The sequence below is a fragment of the Oncorhynchus tshawytscha genome, linkage group LG16, assembly GCF_018296145.1.
Source record: "Oncorhynchus tshawytscha isolate Ot180627B linkage group LG16, Otsh_v2.0, whole genome shotgun sequence".
NCBI lineage: Eukaryota > Metazoa > Chordata > Actinopteri > Salmoniformes > Salmonidae > Oncorhynchus > Oncorhynchus tshawytscha.
The window spans coordinates 83,411,184-83,420,986 of record NC_056444.1 but is presented as its reverse complement, the minus strand read 5'-3'; the positions used below and the strand labels follow the sequence as shown (position 1 = coordinate 83,420,986).

General features: G+C 42.7%; 1 protein-coding gene across 1 annotated transcript; it reads left to right on the top strand.

Annotated features, from left to right (window-relative positions):
- The first annotated feature begins 3,334 nt into the window (after positions 1 to 3,334).
- On the top strand, positions 3,335 to 8,589 carry LOC112216452 (40S ribosomal protein S21). Its single transcript, XM_042299810.1, has 6 exons — positions 3,335 to 3,420; positions 4,450 to 4,538; positions 4,743 to 4,806; positions 6,412 to 6,483; positions 7,425 to 7,480; positions 8,530 to 8,589. Exons 2-6 carry the CDS (start codon positions 4,489 to 4,491, stop codon positions 8,537 to 8,539), a joined length of 252 nt encoding a protein of 83 aa, XP_042155744.1. The 5' UTR covers positions 3,335 to 3,420; positions 4,450 to 4,488; the 3' UTR covers positions 8,540 to 8,589.
- The last annotated feature ends 1,214 nt before the right edge of the window (positions 8,590 to 9,803 follow it).

Sequence of the window (9,803 nt, the reverse complement as noted above, 5' to 3'; positions counted from 1 at the left end):
GGTGTATTTAGACAGAGAGGGAGGTGTTTTTAGACAGAGAGGAGGTGTATTTAGACAGAGAGGGAGAGGGAGGTGTATTTAGACAGAGAGGGAGGTGTATTTAGACAGAGAGGGAGGTGTATTTAGACAGAGAGGGAGGTGTATTTAGACAGAGAGGGAGGTGTATTTAGACAGAGAGGGAGGTGTATTTAGACAGAGAGGGAGGTGTATTTAGACAGAGAGGGAGGTGTATTTAGACAGAGAGGGGTGTATTTAGACAGAGAGGGAGGTGTATTTAGACAGAGAGGGAGGTGTATTTAGACAGAGAGGGAGGTGTATTTAGTCAGAGAGGGAGGTGTATTTAGACAGAGAGGGAGGTGTATTTAGACAGAGAGGGAGGTGTATTCAGACAGAGAGGGAGGTGTATTTCTATGTGTCATCTAGGTGGCATTCCCAAGTCTGTGTCTAAAATGTCAACTCAGTTTCCTTGTGGAATGTTTGTTTACAGCCCACATGTAAATCGAGGGTTGGGAGTTACCACAAACTAAAGGCTTTCCATGTAACACCTCCCACATTCTGTAAACAAACAAACGGAGAGCTCGAGAGAGAGGAGCCGGAAGCAGGGAATTCCAGTACACAGCACAGTAACACATTCATGTTGTCTATGTATAATGGATCAATAAAGATGACATTGTATTGTATTAAAAACCTCCTCCAATGATTAAAAAAATATATACTTTTCCTGTTGAAAAGCGATATCCCCAACTATAAATGCAATAAAGTAAACACACTAAAGAGCCTCCACCATAGAGATCAAAAGAGGAAATGGGGATGGGGTTCAGCTGGCAACTACCCTTCCTCGTTGTTAGGCTGGTGAGTACCCCTTCCCTTGTTGTTAGGCTGGCAACTACCCTTCCTGGTTGTTAGGCTGGCAACTACCCTTCCTGGTTGTTAGGCTGGCAACTACCCTTCCTGGTTGTTAGGCTGGCAACTACTGGCCTTCCCTGGTTGTTAGGCTGACAACTACCCTTCCTTTGTTGTTAGGCTGGCAACTACCCTTCCTGGTTGTTAGGCTGGCAACTACCCTTCCTTTGTTGTTAGGCTAGCGAGTACCCCTTCCTGGTTGGGGTTTTCATGTACCGAATAAAAATCTGAAGGTCAATGTGTTTCCATCGCATTTTCAACTCAACCAATAGTTTTGTCACAAAAAAAAACTGTTGCGTTTAAATAACAAATGTCCCTACTCTCGTCTTGACACGTGTGCTCTCTAGCCAACAGCTCTGCAGATACAGGGTAAACTAAATGAAGAGATTATTACGGATTAAGCTGTCAAGCATTGATCATCATGTCAACAGAATAAGACCCTCAATATTTATTGGAAAGGAGCATAAAAGCTTGAACGGATGTAGCTGGGATTGCAAACTATCCCGGATTACAAAGGGAAACCCAGCCGTGAGCTTCCCAGTGAAGCAAGCCTACCAGATGAGTTAAATGCCTTCTATGATAGCTTCGAAGCAAGCAACATTGAACCATGCATGAGAGCACCAGCTGTTTCCAGACAACTGTGTGATCACCAGGGGTTGGATCCGGTTCAAGGAACAGAACCTTACTCAGGGCATGACAAGCTGGCAAGCGTCTTCAATTACATTTTCAACCTCTACATGTTTCAAGCAGACCACTATAGTCCCTGTGCCCAAGAACGCCTAGGTAACCTGTCTAAATGACTATCTCCTGTAGCACTCACATCTGTAGTCATAAAATGCTTTGAAAGGCTGGTCATGGCTCACATCAACGACATTATCCCAGACACCCTGGACCCATTCCAATTTGCATACCGCCCAAACAGATCCACAGATGACACAATCTCTAGTGATATTAAAAAATAATTGCTAAAATTAGCGAGCTAGCTAACATTAGCCAACATTTGGCTAGCTTTAGCTAATATTGGTACATCATCAAATGTACTTCTGTTGAAACGTGACAAAACGAAGGCTACAAAACATTTCCATACACATAACAGCTGTTAGATACTACTACCTGACAGACAGCGAGAGGGGATGAAACAATGGCTAACGTAACATGTCATTTGCACTGGGAATAAAAAAAAAATGTCTTCTGTCAAACAGCAGTTACCTTGCCCGCTAGATCAGTCAACTAAAGAGTAGCCAGTTTCTGCTATGCTTGCTATTACAACTCGGAGAGAAAAAGCACAGACAGCAGCTGCCTCTGATCATCTTTCCCATGCTGGTCCTATCCGTCAGCCTTTCAGAAGCTTTGCCTTCACACAACCTGCCTGCACAAGATGTGGTGTCCATGTGGTCCTACGTTCTGCCTGCTTAAACTGGAATACAGCCTACTCGACAGCTCTGAGGTGTCCACATGGTCCTAAAGCACACCGGCCGTGTTTATATCACAGTGCAATTCTAAAACTGGGGGGAGGGGGCAAAAATACTGTTTCAGAATGTGGAGGGGTCATGTCCCCCCTGTCCCCAGTGAAAGTTGCGCCCCTGCCAGGCAGTTCTCAGAGGAAAGCCCTAAAAAATGTTTTAAGACTCCAGCCACCCAAGTCATAGACTGTTCTCTCTGCTATTGCATGGCAAGCTGTACTGGTGTAAGTCTGGAACCAACAGGACCCTGAACAGCTTCTTCCCCATGCCATTAGATGGCAAAATAGTGAGTCCAAGTAACTATTTAACTATCTGCATGGACCCTTTTTACACCAACTCTTTTGTCTCAGCACATATACTGCTGCTACTGTTTATCGGTCACTTTACCAAGTTATCATTACTCATTGTGTATTTATTATGACCTGTTTTACGTTTAAATTATTTCTATATTTTCTTTCTCTCTGCATTGTTGTGAACGGCCTGTAAGTAAGCATTTCATTGCTAGTCTACAGCTGTTGTTAACAAAGCATGTGACAAATAAAATTAGATTTGAAATGTTTATTTGACCACTCTGTGAAGTTCATCATAACTTGTTTCATCTGTAGCCTAATAAACTGTAGTTTCCCCGAGTCTTAGTGGGAGTACCACACACCATATCATCTCGTGACTCCAAATGTACTTTGATATGATGGTTGTATCAATATTTTCGCATAAATCCGTTTCCACCATCATTTCTAGCGTAATTAATTTTACCATCACAAAAAGATCCCACCATGTCAAACGAACAAATTATCTGTCGGCATTTATAACATTTTACCGAAACTTAATGTTTCCATTACAGCTGTGATTTCTTATATATATGGTATGACTTTACTCGCGTAACGTAGTTTGTGGAACATTGTATTTTTATTTTTTTGTAACAATATTTGCACAAAAGCCCAGTTTTGGTTTTTAATGTTTCCGTACGGAAGTAATTACTTGCGACACCGGTAGCAGAAGGTTCAACATCCGGTAACGACGTTCTCTCTTTCCTGTCAGCCATTTGTGATAAAAGGTGAGAGAAAGATTTTCTCTGTTTGTACGAATACAGAAATACTGTACTTTCACGAACCATAGCGGCCCAATAGGTTAAAAAAAATATATTGCGAAGCATCTCCGTTAACGGCAGTGCTTTATTTATTTTGAATGTTGTCGTTATTTTGGCACATTTATGGTGAAAAAAGTCGGCATGCTACCCGCTGTGCCTGCCACATGCTGGATGCTTCGGCGTCAACGCAAATGTTCACATGGCTTCGTATGTGTTTATGAACGTCTCCCCTCTCCACCAGAGATTGTTGAATCAATTCTGATATTTAATAAGCGCATTATTTTTCCCAGCCTAACGTTGCCATGCAAACGAGAAATGTTGAGCTTGACTAACTATCTTAACACGTTAACACATTAAGCTAGCTAGCTATTTGCTCTATAATAGCTAATGTAGTAAAACAAAAACAAAAAATGTTTTAAGTTTTTATTTAACTAGGCAAGTCAGTTAAGAACATTCTTATTTACAATGACGGCCTAGGAACAGAATTAAGACATATTAGGACGAGAAATGTCGCAAGTCCGGCGTATAACTCTATATTTGATGGATGTATAGACTATATAGGAAAGGGGGGGTGCCTCGTCAGTTCTCCAACTGAAATGTTTCTACCGCGTTTAACCCCGGGCGGGATCGACATAAATCGACATCCACCTGCTCCCGGGGAACAGCGGGTTTACCTCGTCAGCTCGGGGATTCTTCCGGTTACTGGCCCAACGCTCTAACCGCTATGTTACCATATGGATAGAATATATACTATATACTATCTGAAGAATGGTATCGGTACAGCAATAGTTAAATAGCCTTTACCTTGACTAGAATACAGTGTTTACATATGAAGTGGGTAAAACGGTATGTGGTAATTAAAGGGACCAGTGTTCCATGACTTTGTACATCGGGCGGCAGTCGCTAAGGTGGTGTGTGACAGGGCAGGGTGCTGAACTTCTGTGTTGGTGCAAGCTAGCTGATTAATAGCTCAATCTTTTTCTCTGCTACTCACAGATCGAGTGACCGATCATCATCACCAAAAAAAAAAACAGAATGCAGAACGACGCTGGTGAATTCGTGGACCTGTACGTCCCACGTAAATGGTGAGTCCCTCGTAGCACCACACCTGGAACGAAACAAGCCTACGATAACGAGCAACGTTAGATGTTTGTGTAATAGCTAGATACATAATTTAACTTTGTGTTGATGAATGCACTCTAAATTCATTTTGCCCTGTCAACAACATTAGCTAGAGTTCCTGTAAGTCTGATTCTATATGCAACTTGCTATGACCCTGTGTCATTCAGCTCTGCAAGCAACAGAATCATCGGAGCCAAGGACCACGCCTCTATCCAGATCAACATTGCTGAGGTAATCACTAGTGGCACAAGCTATAGAACTCTATGACTTCATAATGTACTTTAGTGTCTTTGTCCCAAATGGCACCCTATTAAACACAGGGGACCGTGTTCCATTTGCGCCACATCACAGGAGATTGGTGGAACCTTCATTGGGGAGGACTGGACTCGTGGTAATGACTGGAGTGGATTCAGTGGAATGGTATCAAATATCAAACATACGGTTTCTAGGTGTTTGATGTCATTCCATTTGCTCGGTTCTGACCATTTATGAGCCGTCCTCCCCTCAGCAGCCTCCACGGAAACACACCCAGTAGTCTTTCATTGATCTGGGCCCAGTTTCCCCGAAAGCGGTGGAAGTTGAGCGTATATGCGGTTTAACGATGCGTCTTTCATACAACGGCCGAAGACGCATTTTCCCAAAACGGCACACAGAGAGAACAGCCGCTAAGTGTGTTGTCGGAGCATGTCGATACTGGTAGGATTTAACCTCTACGGGATCTGATAGGATTTAACCTCTATGGGATCTGATAGGATTTAACCTCTACGGGATCTGATAGGATTTTAATAAAAGACAGCTCTGCTACTCAAATCTTACATTATAATTATTTCACAATACTGACGACTGATCAGCTCCTGTAGAGAGAGAGAACACAGGTAACCCAAACTCAGTCCTCGGGACCCCAAAGGGTGCACATTTTGGATTTTCCCCTTGCACTAAACGGCTGATTCAAATAATCAACTAATCGGCGAGCTTTGATAGTTTGAATGAGCTGTGTAGTGTTAGGGGAAAAAAACAAAACGAGGACAGAGTTTGGGAAACGCTGGCTGCACATTATGAGACCGTCTACAATAGAACTACATTTATTGAACGTCTATTTCAAGACAGGGATGCAAACTTTCCAGTGATATTCTCCGTTTGAATTTTAAAATGGGTTATCCACATGAATCCTGGGATGGTACGAGGTACGATCTGATCACTCAGACGACAAGACGCTCGATTACCGACGTTAACCTTTTTTCTAACATTTTAAAGCTGACGGCACTTTTCATTTGGCTACTTAGTATAAGAGAGAGGGCGATTTTTTTTTTATTTTTTTTTTTAACAAGTAGTACAATAGAAAACGAAGCTTAGCCCTAGCTAGCTAGCTAAATAAAGAGGTTGTTTGGAGAAGTGGTCTTAGCTCGTGGTGGTGTTGTCATCCATCGTTTCCTGCTCACTAAATCAGTGATCGTGTTCTATACATTATCTGCCAATAAATGGTGAGATTTAAGGCTAAAACATATTGTAAATAACCTGTAACGATGATCCCCCCCAAACAATGTATTGCAGAATTTGGCATGTTCTAGCAACGGACGCTAGTAGTTTCTCTTTGGCAGTGGGTCAGTATTTGGCACTTTTTGGCAGGGGGTCAATATTTGGCACTTTTTGGCAGGGGGTCAATATTTGGCACTTTTTGGCAGGGGGTCAATATTTGGCACTTTTTGCCAGTGGGTCAATTTTTGGCACTTTTTGGCAGTGGGTCAATTTTTGGCAGGGGGTCAATATTTGACATGACAGGCCCTCTTCTCCTTATATAATAACCTCATTGTACTAATATATATTTTTTTATTGCAGGTTGACAAGGCAACCGGTCGCTTCAATGGCCAGTTCAAGACCTACGCTATCTGTGGTGCCATCCGTAGAATGGTAGGTGTCTCCGTTTTCACGAGGAGTGGGTTGCAAATTTACGACTGGCATTTCTTGGAAAAGTTGCTGGAATTTTGCAGCCTTACACAAGGCGATGTTGCAGGTTGTTGGCAGCGAGGCTTGGCCTGCAGGTGGCTCTGTCCTCCTGCGGTGGCTCTGTCCTCCTGCGGTGGCTCTGTCCTCCTGCGGGTGGCTCTGTCCTCCTGCGGGTGGCTCTGTCCTCCTGCGGTGGCTCTGTCCTCCTGGCGGGGTGGCTCTGTCCTCCTGCGGGTGGCTCTGTCCTCCTGCGGTGGCTCTGTCCTCCTGCGGGTGGCTCTGTCCTCCTGCGGTGGCTCTGTCCTCCTGCGGTGGCTCTGTCCTCCTGCGGGTGGCTCTGTCCTCCTGCGGTGGCTCTGTCCTCCTGCGGTGGCTCTGTCCTCCTGCGGTGGCTCTGTTACTGATAACTGAGATGGTTTGAGGCCATGCTCTCTCCTCCATACCAAGGTTATAGCTAAACTTCAGACACACCACTGGCATCAACTATCTTTTATCCAGGTACATTAATTAGTTAAATTCTTCAGTCGGTCATATCATTTAGTGTCATTAATTGAAGTCAAGAGCATTTCAGAATCTCCAAATAAAAAAAATGGCATAAAAGGTTAAATAAACACAGACGTATTAATCCATCTCAACTGTAATCAATGAGTAGGAAAAGTAGTAGATTTTATCATTATAGAGACCTCTACACCCCCTCCCCACTCGCACATTTATCCCTCAAGTCACCATGGCATCATTTGCTATTGTGCATTATCTTCTGTGTGATGGCGTTAACAAATGTGAGGTGTGTTTGTGTGTGTGTATATCTATGTATGTGTGTATATATATATATATATATGTGTGTGTGTGTGTGTGTGTGTATGTGTGAGGAACTATGTAACGGACCCTCCTGTCCCGTCCTGCAGGGCGAGGCCGACGACTCCCTCCTGAGGCTGGCTAAGACCGACAGCATCGTGTCAAAGTAAGTACATCTCTGCTGTTCTGTGTTCAGCCTGGTGTTTTGTCACGATACCAACAAGTTTTGACTTAGATACTCGATACCACAACAAATGAAGAAGGCCTATTAGCCAAAGTCACAGAATGGCTCTTGATCCAGACAGATTTGTCGAGTTCATAATCATTACATTTTAAATGTATGCATTAAATGAATCAATCATACAATATTTATTTAGAAAACTACATAATTATATTGGTAATTTATTTGAATGGTAAATCTCTCTTGATAAACTGGGTAAATCAAGATGTAGCCACGGTCTAGTCACAATACAGGTGGATTCATGTTCAAATAGGAGTGTGTGAATGAATTGAGTTATTGAGCTTGTTTTTGGGCTGATTTCACGGGGCTACAGACGAAAAACAATGTGCTTCCCTTCCCTTCGATACTTATTGTATTGATCAACAACAATTAGAACAACAACAAAAAAGAAGCAATCTGTTATTTTATAAAAGTGTGCCTGTCTCTTTAAGACCCGTGATGTCATTCAGGGTCAGTTTGAGCAAAGATGGTTTTGACTGGGAGAGATGGGGGGGGGGGGAGACTATATAAGTGAATTAATTAATAAAGTTTTTGGTGACAATCGGCTTTGAAATAAGCAATATTTTTTGAGGAGCCAGGCCCAGCCAATCAGAATGAGTTTTTACACACAAGTGCTTTATTACAGATGGAAATACTCCTCAGTTGTATTTAGAACGCACATATGGGTATTTGGGCACAGCCAGTGTGTGATTGGTGCCGTTGTTCGACTAAATTAAACTGTGATTGGTGCCGTTGTTCGACTAAATTAAACTGTGATTGGTGCCGTTGTTCGACTAAATTAAGCTGTGATTGGTCAGGCTCTACTAAATTAAACTGTGATTGGTCAGGCTCTACTAAATTAAACTGTGATTGGTCAGGCTCTACTAAATTAAACTGTGATTGGTGCCGTTGTTGGCCTAAATTAAACTGTGATTGGTCAGGCTCTACTGCAACACCCAGATCTAACGTTCTCTTCCTCTCTCTTTTCCTAACAGGAACTTCTAGGAGATGAGCCTCTGGAATCCCTTTGTAAAATAAAAATGAATTAGAATTTGTTTCAAGCGTCATTATTACTCATAGATGATTGGTTCCCAGTTCATAGTTCCAACCATTTGGATTAAAAAAACAAAAAAAATCTGATTGTCAATGCCTGCTTCCATGCAGGTTGTCAAACACATTTGTGTGTGAAAGATGCCCGCCTCCACGTGAGTGATTTTAGGTGTCTTGAACAAAACTATTAAACGAAACAACATGTCTGGTGAATATGCATGGAAGAACTGGGGCGTTTTCAGCTTCCGGGAATTGTGTCCAGGTCGTTTTGACATGGGGCTGTGCATTATCATGCTGATACATGAGGTGATGACGGCGGATGAATGGCACGACAACGAGCCTCAGGATCTCGTCACGATATCTCTGTGCATACAAATTGACATCGATAAATGCGAAATTCGTTGCCTGTAGCTTTATGCCTGCCCCATACCATAACCCCCATCACTGCCATGGGGGCCCTCTGTTGACATCAGTAAAGTGCTCACCCACACTATATACACTTGATCTGCCGATTGGACGTACTGCCAAGTTCTCCGAAACGACGTTGGAGGGCGGCTTATGGTAGAGAAATTAACATTCAATTAGACGACGACAGATCTGGTGGACATTCCTGCAGTCAGCAGGATTGATTGAACTACAATTACCAAGGTTCTACTTTGCAAGAGGCATCCTGTAGAATCGTCTGCAGTGCTACATGTTCACCACTAGATGGCACTCCCGTGTCAATACATGTTTCCCTGTGAAACTTATTTTTATCCCAATTAATGTAGTGTTATCAGGAAATAGAAAACATTTGGCAGAACTTGTCAGCGTGGGATTGGTGTATATGTCCCATAGTGAACATTCCACATTTTAAATTAATCTCAAAATATAATTGAAAAGGAATGATTGTGTTTATTTAAGTATCGCGAAGCCATCATTCCAAATCTCATCTCTTCGCCTCACTAGTGTAAAGTGAATCTCAGAGTGCTAACTGCTAACCTAACCACTCTGAACAGCTGTTTTAGTGTCCATTCTGAATGGTGTGGCCTAACTAACGTTTAGGCTATGTTAAGATAACAGGGAGTATGTAGATAGTCATCACTGTAAACACAGACTTGGTCTGGCGTCCCAACAGCTGATAGCAGACTGCTTTAAAATCTCTCTCGCTGAGGTCAAATGAAAGGACTGATTTTAAAATCTCTCGCTGAGGTAAAATTACATTTTAAATTGGTGTCTG

Coding starts and splice junctions, on each gene's coding strand:
- LOC112216452 (XM_042299810.1), top strand. CDS start 4,489: ATGCAGAACGACGCTGGTGAATTCGTGGACCTGTACGTCCCACGTAAA. Junction 4,807..6,411: donor TCCAGATCAACATTGCTGAG/GTAATCACTAGT, acceptor TTTTTATTGCAG/GTTGACAAGGCAACCGGTCG. Junction 6,484..7,424: donor GTGGTGCCATCCGTAGAATG/GTAGGTGTCTCC, acceptor CCCGTCCTGCAG/GGCGAGGCCGACGACTCCCT.